This window comes from Marmota marmota, unplaced genomic scaffold (assembly GCF_001458135.2).
Source record: "Marmota marmota marmota unplaced genomic scaffold, marMar, whole genome shotgun sequence".
NCBI lineage: Eukaryota > Metazoa > Chordata > Mammalia > Rodentia > Sciuridae > Marmota > Marmota marmota.
Window position 1 is genome coordinate 1901633 of NW_026000205.1, and position 15543 is coordinate 1917175.

General features: G+C 51.8%; 2 protein-coding genes across 2 annotated transcripts; both read left to right on the forward strand.

Moving 5' to 3' along the window:
* Window positions 1–388: 388 nt before the first annotated feature.
* Window positions 389–3811, forward strand: Fut1 (fucosyltransferase 1 (H blood group)). The gene is given in 3 exon segments (XM_015496591.2): window positions 389–529; window positions 849–2125; window positions 2127–3811. Coding segments are annotated over 2 exon segments (1137 nt in total). The 5' UTR covers window positions 389–529; window positions 849–1138; the 3' UTR covers window positions 2277–3811.
* Window positions 3812–3899: 88 nt separating this feature from the next.
* Window positions 3900–8830, forward strand: LOC107151278 (izumo sperm-egg fusion protein 1-like). Its single transcript, XM_048791223.1, has 10 exons — window positions 3900–4780; window positions 5413–5712; window positions 6066–6140; window positions 6648–6734; window positions 6960–6980; window positions 7287–7370; window positions 7551–7651; window positions 7890–8043; window positions 8269–8473; window positions 8719–8830. Exons 2-10 carry the CDS (start codon window positions 5478–5480, stop codon window positions 8828–8830), a joined length of 1074 nt encoding a protein of 357 aa, XP_048647180.1. The 5' UTR covers window positions 3900–4780; window positions 5413–5477.
* The last annotated feature ends 6713 nt before the right edge of the window (window positions 8831–15543 follow it).

The window sequence follows — 15543 nt, forward strand, 5'->3', positions numbered from 1 at the left end:
CTGGTGGGCAGGAGCTCAGAGCCTTTGTCCCTGGCGCCAGGTGCAGACCCTGGGTTGGAGGCCAGGGAGACGAGCCCTCTTTTCCCTGGATTTTCAGTTTGCAGGAAAGGTTGCCTTCGCGGAAAACCCGTCTAGAAAGCAGCAGTTGATCGCCAGGCCCTGAACTCCTCCAAAGGAGGAACTGGGGCGGGGGCGGGGGGTGAATCGGAATGGAGAACCGTGGAAGGCTCGAGTCAGCTTCTGGCGGGAGGCCCTCACTCCAGGGCTGGAAGGGCGGGCAGAGGCTTTGCATTCTCTTGCGCTCCAGCGGCTGCTGGGCAAACAGGTTCTCCATCCCTTAGGGAGGGCGGAGGCTTCGAGCCTTAGAAACTCGCTCCTCTCCTTTCTCCCCACCCCAGCCTCGCGGCCTGTCCCGGGAGGCGGCTTGGAGGGGAGGGTCGCGGGGAGGTGGAATGAGGGCTGCATTTTTTGGACTGCGCGCTGCGGCCACGCGGAGCCATCGGTAGACCGGCCACTGCGAGGACCTCAGGTTAGTGGACAGGGCGGATGCGGGAGCCCCAGAAACCCCGGCCTTCAAGCCGCTCCTCCTTCGGATCGGGAGGCCATCCCCGACATCTCACCACCGAGATCCCAGGAGTCTCCTCCTCACCTGCTTCTACAGGCACTAAGATCTCTCTCTCTCTCAGTCCACACCTCCAGCCACTCGTGTTCCATTCCAACTGTCGCTTCCCATCACCTCAGAGGTGGAGTGGACCCTTCAAAGACTGCTACATCTGAGAAGGGAGTTTGTGATCCCCAGCCCCTTTTTATTGTATTGTATTGTATTTATTTATTTATTTTTGAAGCAGGGTCTCCCTAAGTTGCTGAGGCTGGCCTGGTAATTGGCATCCTCCTGCTTCAGCCTCCCAAGCCACCAGCACAGGAATTACAGATGTGCACCGCTGAGCCCACCATCCCCCCTGGAGATTCCAAGCTTCTCATCACTCCAACCTAGGATCAGCGCCCAGCCACTTCCTAAGACCCAGAAGCCCACATTTTTAGCTTCCTCCTTGTCTGGGACCAGGAGTCCCTCACCCCAGGCCTCTCCTCCCTGACCTTCCTGGAATTCACCTAAATTCACCTTTCCTCCTCTGCAGCCATGTGGGCCCCCAGCCGCCACCAGCTCTGCCTGGCCTTCCTGCTTGTCTGTGTCCTTTCAGCAATAACCTTTCTCCACTTCCACCAAGACCTCTTTCAATATGGCCTCCGCCTGTCTGTCCTTTGTCCAGACAGCCATGTGCTGAGAGCCCCAGTGGCCATCATCTGCCTGGCTGATAAACAGCTCACCCAAAACACCTCCTCCTCTTGTCTTCAGAATGCTGACCCTGTCTCAGGAACCTGGACTATCCACCCAGATGGCCGGTTGGGTAACCAGATGGGGCAGTATGCGACACTGCTTGCCCTGGCCCAGCTCAATGGCCGCCGTGCCTTCATCTTGCCAGCCATGCATGCCACCCTGGCCCCAGTGTTCCGCATCACGCTACCCGTGCTGACATCCGAGGTAGACAGTCGGACACCCTGGCAGAAGTTGCAGCTGCATGACTGGATGTCAGAGGAGTATTTCTGCTTGAAGAATCCATTTCTGAAGCTGTCTGGTTTTCCCTGCTCTTGGACATTTTTCCATCACCTTCGGGAACAAATCCGCAGGGAATTCACCGTTCATGACCATCTTCGTGATGAGGCCCAGCACTTGCTGAGTCAGTTTCGCCTGGGCCACACTGGGGCCCGGCCTCGAACCTTTGTGGGTGTCCATGTGCGCCGTGGGGACTATCTGCAGGTGATGCCCCAGCGCTGGAAGGGTGTGGTGGGTGACCGTGTCTATCTCCAGCAGGCTATGGACTGGTTCCGGGCCCGGCATGAAGCCCCCATCTTTGTGGTCACCAGCAATGGCATGAAGTGGTGCTGGGAAAATATTGACATCTCTCGGGGTGATGTGGTCTTTGCTGGTGATGGGCAGGAGGGCTCACCAGGGAAGGACTTTGCCCTGCTCACTCAGTGCAACCACACTATCATGACCATTGGCACCTTTGGCTTCTGGGCTGCCTACCTGGCTGGTGGAGACACTGTCTACCTTGCCAACTTCACCCCTGCCAGACTCAGAGTTCCTGAAGGTCTTCAAGCCTGAGGCTGCCTTCCTGCCTGAGTGGGTGGGCATTAATGCAGACTTGTCTCCAGTGCAGACAGGGGCTGGGCCTTGGAAGCCAGGGAGACTTTTGGGCCTGGTCTCATCAGGCTAGAGTCAGACAGACATGTCTCCAGAGGCCTGGCAGCTTCTGGAGAAGTCAGGGGTGGTCCCAGAGCAGGTGGTGCCCATGGCCAGAGAGATTCTAGTTGGCCAGAGGTGGAATGAAGTAGGGTCTTCCTGGAGCTGCCTGAACACCTACAACCAGCAGAACATCTTTTCTGATGGCTGGCAATGCCCAGTGAAGCTCATGGTGGCTCCAGAAGCCACAGTGCCCACCTGATCATCATTTCTATAGTATTTCTGCATGGCTGCCCCTGAGAACAGGGAACCCTGCCTTCTAGAGTCCACTCTGCTGGTCTTTTCTAGCAGAGGTGTTACTTCTGCCCTGGGTGTTCAAAACAGTGAAGGAACAAACTCGTGGTTGATCTAGAGCAAGCCCTCGTTAACTCTCCTTCAGAGTTTCTGGAGTGATTCAGAAGGGAGTTTTCCTAGGGAGGGCCAGGTTTAATGCTTTTGAAGAACAATGTGGGGACTGGGGTACAGGTTCCAGAATTCTACATAAGTATGGCAAAGAATATGATGAAGGAACTACCAGAAACTCAACACCCCGCCACTGCCAGAAAGATCAAGACCTGGGAGACTGCCTCTAGTGAGCCAGTGTCTTCTTGTGTGTGTACTGAGGATTGAACCCAGTTGAACCAAGGTGTGGCCCATGCTGGGGCCGTGGTGACCAGACCAAAGTCTGTCCAAACCATTGGCCCCTGAGGAAAGTCTCAAAGGATTATTTTTTTCATCCTTTTTTTTTTTTCTTAGAGTAGATATGGGAGAGTGGAGAGGAATAGCCATTGGGGAGGTGAGGCAACTTCTGCAGCAGAACTTTCTAGCAATCCAGGAAGACTTCTAATTTGGAAGGTCAAAACTTCCAAACACAAGATCTGGATCTATTATCTCTGGGATTAGGTCAAGGAAGTGTCTTCTTCTTTAGCTGGGTTCTGAGTATCTGGGATTTGATATTTGAAATCCAACAAGTCTGCAGAAAGCCAGGGGATACTGTGTTCTTTGTTAACCCTGTCTGTCCCTGAAATCACAGAAGCACTAAATTACTTTTTTGTTTGTTTTTTGTTTTTGATACCAGGGATTGAACTCAGAGGGCCATATCTCAGCCCTTTTTTTTTTTTTTTTTACATTTATTTAGACACAGGATCTCACTGAGTTGTTTAGGACCTCAATAAGTTGCTGAGGCCTGCTTTGAACTTGCAATCCTCCTGCCTCAACCTCCTGAGCTGCTGTGTCCATGCCCGACTAAATCTGTCTTTGTAGGTCTAGCATGAAAAGAACTGGAGATAAGTAGACCCCAGTCCCAAGTCAAACCCAAGCAAGAGCCAGAGAGTATAAGACTTTTGACCTATTTCAGGAGCCCTTGCTGCTTTTTGGGTGATGAAAGTGGTTCCTCATATACACCCATATCTTGTCATCCCGCTCCAAGAATCCCAGCCTCTGGTCTTCTTAGGGCTTCAGGGTACCATTCCCAGCATAGCTGCCACAAGGAGAGTGGGAGGTATGAATTAAAAGTTCACATTCACAGCCCTTGTCTCTGCAGCTTTCGTGGCTCTCTCTCTCTCTCTCTCTCTCTGTGTGTGTGTGTGTGTGTGTGTGTATAAAACACTGGAGAGAAAGTGGAAGCTCAGAGATTGTCACTATTCATTATATCTTAGGTTATGCTACCTTCTCAGATCTAGCAGCCCTTTGCTACTGAAATTGTGTGAGTGTTCCTAGTGCCCTACATCATGAAGGAGAGTAAGCTTTTCGGGATTCCAAGTATCTGAGCGCTCCGTACCTTTCTCTAGCACCCTCGTTAGTGGCCCCCAGAACTCCCATCCTCCATCCTCCATCCCATTAGGGCGTTCATCCCCCATAACCTGGGGAAAGAAGGTGGAAATCCAGTGAGCTGAGTATCATTATTGAACTACAATTCCCATAAAGCTTGGGGCGCCAGTCACAGTAGAGAAAAAGACCCCAGAGCCTTCTGGGAGTGGTAGTCCTAGGCTAGAAACGCATCTGCGAGGCTGGCAGAGGCACCAAGCCAGAATCCTGGTCCCCAAGGTCAAGGAAGGGAGGACGCTGAGGGCCAGAAGCCTGGTCCTGGGCTCTGAAAGCCAGAGGACCCCAGACTTTTCTTCCGGGGATGCTGGAATGAAGTTCTCCGTAAGGCGAGCACCCTGTGACGTCATGGAGAAGTAGGCGGGTCTCCCTTTGTTGCAGCCCAATCAGAAGCAGAGTTGAGATTCTCCGCGGAGGCCCAAGTCCTCGGAAATATTTTTTTGGAATTAGGATCTCGGAAGAGGACGTGGCAGGAGTTCCTGGTGGAACCGGGAGCTCCCGTGACACATACCCCTTTCGAAAGCTGTCGACTTCACGCAGCCAAACTGTCCCTCACAAAACCTGAGTTACAGTCGTGGGAAATATTAAGGCAGAAGGACGCGGCACCGGGTTCCTCACAGTCTGAATGGGATCCTGAGCGAATCCTGGGTTTGAGGGCACAAGTCAAGGATCAAGGTCTCAGAGGGGCTAGTTAGTTAGGGTGCCTCGCGTTTAGGGCGCTTTGGGGCTCCGTTTCCTGAGAAGGTGCACCCTGAAAATAAGAGGTCTTAGCCTTGGGCAAGGGTGGACAGGAGGGACAGGAGGGACAGGAGGGTGGCTGGGAGTCTTGCATACATTCTTGGGGTCTCCAGGGTAAGGGATCTGGAGTGTACTTTGGTCTTGAGGGAGTTTTGAGAACATGTGGGAGAGTCTGATATATTGAAGCTGGACATGGACTTTTCAGCTTGAGGTGCAACAGGGTTTGGGGGCTTGGGTGTGTCTGAGTGTTGATTGGCTTGAGGTTAGGAGTTCAGGACCACATTAACTGTGGGGGAGCTGTGGATCCGATGGATTGGCAGCTTGGAGAGTCTGTATGGGTTGGGGGTCCAGTGTTCTAGTTTGGTTATCTAAAGATCTCTCAGGATGCAGAGCCCCTAAATTTGAGCTTTTCTGAATTGGGACTAAATTTCACACTTCTTAAGTCTTTGGATGAAGGATATAAAACTTCATCTGGAGATTTCCTGAAGCTTCTCCTTTCCCATTGGGGAGACTGTAGACATGGAGTTCAGTGGGTCCCCTAAGATAGGCTTTGGTTTCTCTCCATTTAGCGTCAGCTGCGGTTTGGGGTGAGAGGACCCTCCTGGAATTTTCTCTACTGAGTGCTCTGGCTTCAATGGGGCCGTGTTTTGCCCTCCCATTGGCTGCACTGGCCTGCTTCCTGCTTCCAGCGGGCTGCTGTGTCATATGTGACACTCGTATTCTTGCGGCTCTAAAGTCCCTGGAGACGGATTACCTGCCTAAACTCATGGGTCCTGATGAAGTGAATCGCACGTATGCTATGATAGTGCGGACCGTGAAGGGATTCTCGGATCTACCATATACTAAGCAAACCTATATGGGGGCCATTGGTGAGGGCAAGGTGGAGCTGAACTCCTGGGTCCTGGGCCCTGGCTTAGGAGGGGCTGGGTCCAGGATTTCTAGGGCTAGGGGTGAAGGGCCTGAGTCAGGGTATCCTGAGTTCAGGAATGCAGAAGGCTTGCATGCAGATTCCAGGGGTCTCCCAGAGCTAGCCAATATTGTTTCTCTCCCCCTTATCTAGCAATTTTATGTAAAGAAACCACAACTCCCTGAAGGCAACTGTGTCCATGGTCTTTTAATCAGTCCTATTCTTGCCCAGTAGCCTCATAGGTACTGTAGCTTGTACTAGGAGACAAGACTATGAGACAGTAAAACTGGAATCGGGTTTTATATCCACCCATAGGTGAGAAAAGATATGAAATGGTGATCACGAGTTTCCTGGAGAATCTGAAAAACATCACAGAAAGTAAAACAAAAGGTTAATGACTGAAAGGCTGGGAAGGGGGGTCCTGGATTTTGCAGGGAAGCCATTGCTAGTGATACCTACCCTGGGGATGTGATGCGTGGCTCTGGGGCTAACTGCCTAGTTCAAATTCTGGCTCTGCCACTTCCCATCCTTGTGGCCCTGAGCAAGGAACTGGGCAGTTTCCTCAGCTCTACACTGGACAGCATCACAGTGCCCTCCTCCCTCAGCTCCTGGGAGGATTAGATGGGTTGATACCTGTGCATTGCTTAGCCCAGTGACTGGCACTGTGTGAAGGGCTTGATTTCTGTAAAAAAGGGGAATGCCCCTCCAGGTGGCACATTCCCTGTAGCCCCTGGTGCTCAGGAGGATTAAGGTAGGAGGATCATTTGAATTCAGGAGTTCCAGACTAGTCTGAGCAACACAGAGAGACTCCCTGACAAAAGAAAAAAGGGGAGGGAGTGCCATGCTTCATGACCAGAAACCCACTGCCTAGTCTCCCCAAACCTGCCTTTTCCACAGGGAAGCAGAGCGTTGAGAACCTGAAAGAGATGTTGCGCCTCGAAAAGATAAACTTTGCATTCCACGCTTCTATGTTTCAAAAAGAAGGTGAGAGAAATCAGGGCTCCTGGACCCTAGCCTCCCTACCCCCCATTTCCCAAAACCGAGTGTCCCTCTTCCCCATCCTCTCCTCCTGCTGAACCCTCAGGGGGACTTCTTTCAGGTCCTTCTCTGGGAAATAAGAACCCTCAATTCAGCTGTCCCCTAACTCCCTCTCCCCTCCATTTAAAAGTCTGATTTGTTCCTTCCTCTTTCTTCTCCCTTCTGAGGCAGATTATTGTTCCAACAAATGTGGTGAGTGCAGACAGCAGAAGCTATTCTTCTACCCTCATCCATGGCCCATGATACCCATCTTCCCCCCTCCCCTTTTTGGATGTGCATTCGAAACATCTGAGAGGTTCCTTGGTTTCCAGTCATCTTTCTGCAGCTTGGATTTTGCGGGTAGCAGGTGTACTCCATTTGGACTCTTAACTGACCTTGGAGGGTTGATCTCCTAGGAACCTGGCCCAGTAGGGCCCCAGCCCTTCAGCCCTTTGCCTTGCCCTCTCTTTCAGACCCACCTCTTAGTGGGTGAATACAGCCTTGACCTTGCCCCTCCAGGCGTCATGTTTCAGTCTTTGATATGGTGCGACTACTGCAGTAAGCAGATTCAACTTTGTAAGAAGAAGACCGAAGAATGTGGGGGTGAGAGCTGGACCCGCTGGGCGGGTTGGTGGGAGAGGGATGGGGCCACAGGAGGGACAGTCCAGAGAGCTCAGGATGCAGACAGCAGACAGGGAAGGGCCTGGCCCAAACAGAGTGGAGACTGTTTGGGGAGGGTTATGACCTCAGAGGAAGCATCTCACAGTCATGCCCTGTCCTCAGATCGTGTTGAGGAGATCCATGAACACGAAGCTTTAAACTTGAACTGTTTTCTCGATTGGCACAAAGAAGCTGTTGGCCTCACGAACTACGTCTTTTACAGGGTGGGGCCCTCCAACTCCTGTAACCCTTAAACCCCAAGTCCCTCAGGTGGGTATGACCCCCTGGTCCCTGGATGCCCTGGCCTGCACCCAACCCTCATGGCCTATTAGGTGAGGTCCCTCCTGACTCCCAGGCACCCCAAGCCCTTTTCATCTATGCCCTGGATTCCTGCTCCCGGCATTGAGTCCCCCAACCCCTAAATTCCCCAGGCCTCTGTAATATTCTTGAGCTTGGGTCTAGGTTTGGGAGAACGACTCTGAGACCGAGCTGTACAGAGGGAAGGATCCAGTCTTTAATAGGCCCTCCGCGTCTGTGAACGACAGTGGCAGGTACCGCTGTGAGCTGGGCACTGTTTACAACAGGCCTTCCACGATCATTCATTTTCTTGTCACAGGTAAGTATTGGGGTGCAGCTCCTGGCCCTGGGTCCCATGTATGGGGGGTGTAAATTTCGGTTAGGGTGTGCCTCAGGCCATGGAGGTATGGCTTCTCAGCTGTGCTGTGGCTTCTGGCTGCAGGGACAGGGTCCCTTGGCTTTTGTTTCTGCTGGAGGGCCTGGATCCTGGGGCAGGCTTGCCCTGACTCGCTGCCCTGACCACTCATTGCCACTCTTCTGTCAGTGCTTCCCCGTGACCTGCAGGGCTGGAAGCCAACGGGTGAATTCGCCCCGGCTAAGACGGAGGAAGGGAAGAAAGAAGTAACCCCGAGCCCAGAACCGGAGACCACGACTGCCAAGCACCTGGAGGTTAAGAGTACGCTGAAAGGGCGCATCTATGGCCTGCTTATCTGCTTACTTATAATCCTGATAGCAGCCATTATCTTCTGGTGAGTCACCCTGGAAGGAAGGCAGAGCTTAGAGGGAGAGGTGAGGCTTCATATTGTCCAAACTCAGCTTGCAGAGCCATTGAGTGACTTCTTGAAGGTAGGGGGAATTACAATTTGGTGGGGCTTACTTAGGTGAGCCAGACTTTGATGACTGTCAGATTTGGTGGGGGACGCTAATGCAGGTGTCTCTCAACCACTACCTATCTAACAGGACTCCATTATTTGCAATCCCCACCCTCTATCAGGCTAGTCACTCGGAAAAGGAAGAAAAGTAAACCAAAGTCCTCACAGGCCAGCATTGATAGTAAAAGTTCTAAGATATCAAGGAAAATGTCTTCAAAATTGCAGAAGAAATAAAGATTTGTCTTATCTAAGTATCTGTTTCACTCCTCTGGACAGATCCACACTTTGGGTTCCCTGAGAGGTCTGGAGAATTGGTCTTGCCTCAGGGAGGAGGGTCTGGAACCTGGGTCCCTTAGTCCCGCTGGAGGGGCCAACAGACTGTGATAGAAGAAGTTGCCAGAACTGGCAGCCCCCAGTCAAGAAACAGGGCAGGACCTGCCCTTCCAAGATCCTCCCCAACCCCCAGCCTAGTCTTGTGGTAGGTCATCTCCTCCCCGTTCTTCCTGCCAGGTTTCCTCTCACCTTTTCCTGTCCCGGAACCCAGAGCTGGGAGCTGGGACAGAGGCAAAGGCTTTACAAAAGCAGGAGCTAACAGAGGCCAACAGAGCCAGGCTCCCTGGGTGCCGCCAGACAGGCAACTTGTTCAGAGCCAGGGACTCAGAGTGGTCGCAGACATCTGTACTCGAAGTCCTGTGAATCCAGGGCCTACCTCTCTCTCCAGATTTACCTCTTCCCCATCCCCAGCCACCCAGCGCTGGCATTTGGCCTTCCCCATCCATGGCCATGCTATCTGGTGAACAAGAGAGGAGAGTAGAAATGCTGCTTTGGGAAGCTCTGCTACCTGCGGGCCTGTGGATCAGTTCACTCCCTGGAAGCAGCTGCCCAGTGAGGTCTGCTCTGGCCCAGAGCTGCCTGTCAAGTGCATAGCCACCCAAGTGGGACACCTGTCCCTGCCCCACCTGCCTTCCATCTGCTCCTGTTTTGGGCCCAGCCCCATGCATTGCTTCTTGTGAGGGACCCCAAGATACCTGACTCTGGTTTTAGTCCTGAATGGGCAAGGGAGCCTGGGGCAAGCTTACCTGGGCCCAGGGTGGGAGAGGTGGGCCCAGGCACTGGGACGGGCCACACAGAGCAGGCTTTGATCTGGCTTCCTTCCTCCTCTCCCTTCTCACCTTTTGGAAATGGCTTCCATGGAACTGGCCTTTATTTATTTGAACTCACTCTTTTCTTGGACCTCTACCCACACCCATCTGGGTCCTCCCTGGGTCTATCTTTTCTGTCTCTGCTTCCCTCCTCCTTGGCCCCCATCTCAGTGTCTGCTTGCCTTTCTGGGTGACTCTCCTGCGTCTCTGTTCATGGGTGACTCTCCTGCGTCTCTGTTCATGGGTGACTCCCAGGTCTTGTCTTCTGACACAGGGAGCCGCAACAGCGAGCCGCTGCCCCCACCCCGCCGGAAGTGGAATTGTGGCAAGTGGGCCCACTAAGGCGGTGGGGGGAGCCTCGGGGAGCCGCGCCCAACGCATCTCCCAGCTCTTCGGGGGCTCTGGGACAGGGACTCCGGAGGGCGAGCAGCAATGGGTCAGCGAGAAGATGCCAGAACTGGCAGCCCCCATTGATGTCCGGCGCCACAGCGCCCCCAGGGATCCTCAAGATCTTTGGCTCTGGCCTGGCGTCAGGTGCCAACTACAAGAGAAGGCGGGGCTGCAGCATCTGAGCGCTGGGCGGGACCTGCTGGTTTCCCAGGGCCTACAGAGTGGTGCTTGGATTCCCGTGGGGCATGGCCCGGCTGGTGGCAGTGGTTGGAGGTGTCCCAGAGTGTCTCGGGATGGAGTCAGGGCCTTTAGGAGGCATTCCAGGCTGCCTTGCAGGAGGCTGAATGTGTAGGTGGCCAAAGCAGTGGTAGCTCCCCAGCGGGGTGTCGGTGGGTTCTGGCAGCTCAGCAGCCTGTGGGAAGCGCCAGAGCCTAGCGAATTCCCAGGGATTCGGCGAGTGTTAGGGGAAAATCGAAGTTGGAGAGAACTGGGAGATGAGGAACAGGCCAGGACAATGTCCTGGAGGCTGTGCAGAGCCGTGGGTGGGCCTGCGGGGCCAGGGTGGAGTCTGAGGAACTGAGTAGGCCTGAGCCTGAGGCGTTGGGCCTGGTGAGGTGTGGTGGCACCTGCTTGTGGGTCTGTGTGGCAGGAGACAGCTCAGGGAACTAGGCTGAGGCGCTTCTTGAGGGTCAGGGCCTATGTGGGCAGAGCCTAGGAGGGAGAGGAACTTGTGTTTCTGGCAGCAGGCTTTGGATTAGGTGGCCTTAGGGGAAAGGAAGGGACTAGAGGAAGAGGCGTTTGTAGAGGTCAAGGAAGGTTTTGTTACATGGGGCCTGAAGCAGGAGGTGACCTCAAGGGTGGAACAGCACATGCCACATAGAGTGGCGGAGCCATGGGCACTGCAGGACAGGGCACTGGGAGTCCTCTAACTGCTGTTCTGTTCCTAAGTCAGCTGTGGACAGGGAAAGTGTTCTAGCAATGAAACTGATTGGCTTCATATTCAGGCTTGGATTTCAAACACTCCCACCCCCGATTTTTTTTTTTTGTTGTTGTTACTGTGCATTGAACCCTGGGGGTGCTTAACCACTGAGCCACATTCTCAGCCCTTTTTAAATAATTTATTGAGAGACAGGTTCCTGCTGAGTTGCTTACAGCTTTGCTAAGTTGCAGAGGCTTGCTTTGAACTTGTGATTCTTCTTCCTCAGCCTTCTGAGCCGCTGGGATTACCTGGGCTCCAACCCAACCCACTTTACCTGTCAATTTAAGCAAAACTGTAGATGAAGTTTCAGGACCTGGCACATAATGGACTTATTAATGAATATGATTATAATCATCATCTCTGTGTCTCCAAAAGTGTTCAATGAGCACATATTGTGGGAAATACAGCAGGGTTATTAACAGTTGAGAGTCCCACCTCATCAGGTCTCACAATCTTTAGTGGGAAACACATTGGTTTAACTCATTAAATTCAATTCCATTGGACACTTACTATGTGTCATTGCCTATTCCGGATCTAGAAAAAGCCCAGTTATCTCTTGTATTCATTTATCTACTTCAACCTGGGCTGTTATGGAAGACTGTTCAAGATATTTTTTTTCTGTCTCCATGAGGACAAGGTCATCTCTGTTATGCATGGCCTAGTAGTTCTGAGCTGAAAAAGGCAACATCAGTAGGAGATAAGTGGGAAGACTGTCTTAGGAACAGGAAACAGCATGTGCCAAAAGCTCAGTGTAGGATCCCACCTTACCCCTTCAGTGGACAATTCTTTCTTGGAGGATCTCAGCTCACTGGCTTTCCAGTCTTCTCCTGTTTCTAACTCCACAGGCACAGTCGCCCCCTGGTGGCAGCAACAGGAGAACCATATCTGGTCAGCGTCTGCAAGATGCCAAAGTGGCCAATACTCATCCTGAGTATGCATCCCAGGAATCCTCCTGTGTCCAAGGACAAGGAACACTAAGAAAACTTGTCCCTGGAGCACAGCATGTAGGAGCTGAGACTGCAGGGTCTGTGGAGCAGGAACATGAATACAGGCAGCAGGCACTTGGCTGATCCCAGGGGGAACTGATGGCCAAATAGTACCTGCACATCCCCCCGGGGATTTTGATCAGTTGACTCAGTGCCTCATTCAGGCCCCCAGCAATCTCCTTTACTTCCTGCTGTTCCAGGGCTATCAGGATGCCTAGGTTATTGCCATCTGAGAGCCCTATGTCCCCCCTGTCATTGGAGAGTGATAAACCTGTAGTTCTCAGAATTCCTCTGGTTGAGGTAGCCTCAGGTCCTCTGGTAGGCAAGAGCGCAGCCAGGTTGCACAGGAGGAAATAGCGCGGTGAGTGTGGAGGAGGTGGAGGGGAGATGGCTGACAAGATTACACTGGAGGCACAAACAGGGCATGGTCCTGTCACTGAAAGTGGAGGGCAAGCTGTGTCTTTTCAAAGGAGAGTCCACTGCAGGAAGGAGACCCTGTTCAAGCATCCATTTCTAGAGGGAGAGTGACAGGAGAGTGTATGTGCTGGGGCAGGGATGTCCTTGACTGGTGTCTGGGGTCTTGATCTGGAGAAGCCTGAATTTCCTTGGTGGGGGAGTGGATGAACCCATTTGTAAAGGGTGATGGTATAGTGGGGGCATGGGGGTGCACACCTGTAATCCCATTAGCTTGGGAGTCTGAGGAAAGAGGATCACAAGTTTGAGGCCAGCCTCCCCAAATTAACAAGGCCTTAAGCAATTTATCAAGACCCTATCAAAAATAAAAAATGAGGGGCTGGGGTTGTGGCTTAGTGGTAGGGCACTTGCGTATCATGTGTGAGGCACTTACTTGGTTGAATCCTCAGCACCACATATAAATAAATGAATAAAATAAAGGTCCACTAACAACTAAAAAAATGTATTTTTTAAATGAAAAAGGGCAAGGGATGTGGCTCAGTGTTACAGTGTCTCTGGGTTCAAGCTCCCAACCACACACACACACAAAAGGTGATGAATTACAATGGAGCAATTTGACCATTGTTGATGCAGGCAGGTGGAAGAACACTTCTATTTGGGTGACAATAGGAAAAGTTGAGTGTTAGGTTTATTTTAGAAAGGGAGCACACTGCTTCCATTTTACAGAATGGAGGGTTCTTGGGAATGCATCTCTTCAGGGAGTGGATGAAGCAGGAAGCTTTCTCTGAGGCAGAGCTCCTGGAGGCAGGTGTTTGAAAGTATGATTATTACAAGAGCCACCTACGGAAATCTCTAGGTGTCCCCTGTAGGGAGGGGCATAGTGAGAACCTCTGTTTATGTTGTGGGCGTGTCTTCGGAGTTCTCCTACATGTGAGTGGGGGAAATACAAATTGTTGGAGTCTGTTTCCTTGTCAAGGGATGGGAATAATCAAGAGAATGCACTGTAGAAAGGGGTCACCTTGGAAATGCACCTTCAGTCTAGGCAATGGAAGACCCGTTGTTTAAGGTTTATTACCTTTGTTTAAGGCTTCTGCCCTTCACAACAGGGAACCCTCTCTTCTAGAGTCCACTCTCCTGGTCTTTCTAGAAGAGGTGTTACTTCTGCCCTGGGTGTTCAGAACACTGAAGGAACTCATGCTTCATCTAGAGCAAGCACTCATTAACTTTCCTTCAGAGTTTCTGGAGAAATTCTTGTTGGGGGTTTGCTCTAGGGAGGTCCATGTTTAATGTTTTTGAAGAACCCTGCAGGGACTGGAAGGTAGGATCCAGAATTCTGCATAGTTATGGCAAAGAATATGATGAACAAGCTACCAGAAGCTCAATACTCCTCCACTGCCAGAAAGATCAGGATTTTGGAGACTGCCTCCAGAGCCAGCAACTTTTTTGAGTGTGTACTGGGGATTGAACACAGTACCCAGGGGAAGCTCATTCAGTGTGAATTAGCCTCTTCCTCTGCTCCCAGGTTCTGGAAATGCTGGGGCAGTTGTGAGCAGGACTAAAACTCTCCAACCCCTTATGCCTAGAGGAAAGTTTTGAAATATTATTTTCATTCATTCTTTCTTTTCCTTCCTCCTAGAGAAGACAGTCTAAAACATGGGAGAGGTGGGAGGAATAGCCATTGGGGAAGTGTGGCAACTTCTGCAGCAGAACTTTCTAGCAATCCAGGGAGACTTCTAATTTGGAAGGTCAAAACTTCCAAACTCAAGACCTGGATCTATTATCTCTGGGATTAGGTCAAGCAAGTGTCTTCTCCTTTAGTTGGGTTCTGAGTATCTGGGGTTTGATATCTGGAATCCAACAAGTCTGCAGAAAGCCAGGAGATACTGTGTTCCTTATTAACCATTGTCTGTCCCTGAAAATCACAGAAGCACTAAATCTGTCTTTGTGTAGGCCTGGGATGAAAGGATTTAGAGATACCAAGACCCAAGCAGGAGCACAGGGTCTGGCCAGAGAGTATAAAACTCGACTCATTTCCAGAGAGCTTTTGCTGCTTTGGGGGTGATAAAAAAGCTTCCTCAAACACAGCCAAATCTAATCATTCCCCTCCAAGAATCCACGCCTCTGGTCTAATTACAGTTTCAGGGTACCATTCCCAGCGAAGGTAAGACAGGGAGGAGAGTGGGAGGTATAAAATTCTACATTCCCAATGCTTGTATCTACAGCTTTCCTGGCAGTGTGTGTGCATAAAACAATGGAGGGAAGATGGGATCTTGAGTTTGTCATTACTCGTTATATTTTAGGTTTTGCTTCCTACTCAGATCTGGCAGCCCTTTCGCTGCTGAAACCCTGTGAGTTTCCCTGAAGCAGGAAGGAAAGCAAGGAGAGCGCTTTCGGGATTCCAAGGGTGGGAGCGCTCCATACCTTTCTCTAGCACCCCCCATTAATGGCCTCAAGAACTCCCATCCCACTGAGATCTGGGCGTTCGTTCCTTAACCTGGGAGGAGAATGTGGAATTGAAATGAGGAGAGAGAATCATTACTGAACATCAATCGCCATAAAGCTTGGGGCGCCAGTCACAGTAGAGAAAAAGACCCCAGCGCCTCTGGCAGTGCTAGTCCTAGGCTAGAAATGGCCCCTTCCTTATCTTTGAGGCTGGCAGAGGTACCAAGCCAGAATCCAGGTCCCCAGGGCCAAGGAAGGGAGGAGGCTGAGGGCCAGAAGCCCGGTCCTGGACTCTGAAAGCCACATCGTGAGGATGGACTTTGCTAGGGTGGATGCTGGAATGAAGGTGTCTGTAAAGGTCACCGTCCCTGTGATGTCATGGAGAGGTAGGCGGGTCTCCCATGTGGAGGCCAATCAGAAGCAGAGTTGAGATTCTGGGCGTGGCCAAAGATAGCCCTAGGAAGTACTTTTTCGGATTTGGCCCTCCGAAGGAGACGTGACTGGAGTTCCTGGTGGAAACGGGACCTCCCGTGACACATATCCCCTTTCAAAAGCTGGTGACTTCACGCAGCCAAACTGTCCCTCACAAAACCT

Coding starts and splice junctions, on each gene's coding strand:
- LOC107151278 (XM_048791223.1), top strand. CDS start 5,478: ATGGGGCCGTGTTTTGCCCTCCCATTGGCTGCACTGGCCTGCTTCCTG. Junction 5,713..6,065: donor AACCTATATGGGGGCCATTG/GTGAGGGCAAGG, acceptor ATCCACCCATAG/GTGAGAAAAGATATGAAATG. Junction 6,735..6,959: donor TTCTATGTTTCAAAAAGAAG/GTGAGAGAAATC, acceptor CTTCTGAGGCAG/ATTATTGTTCCAACAAATGT.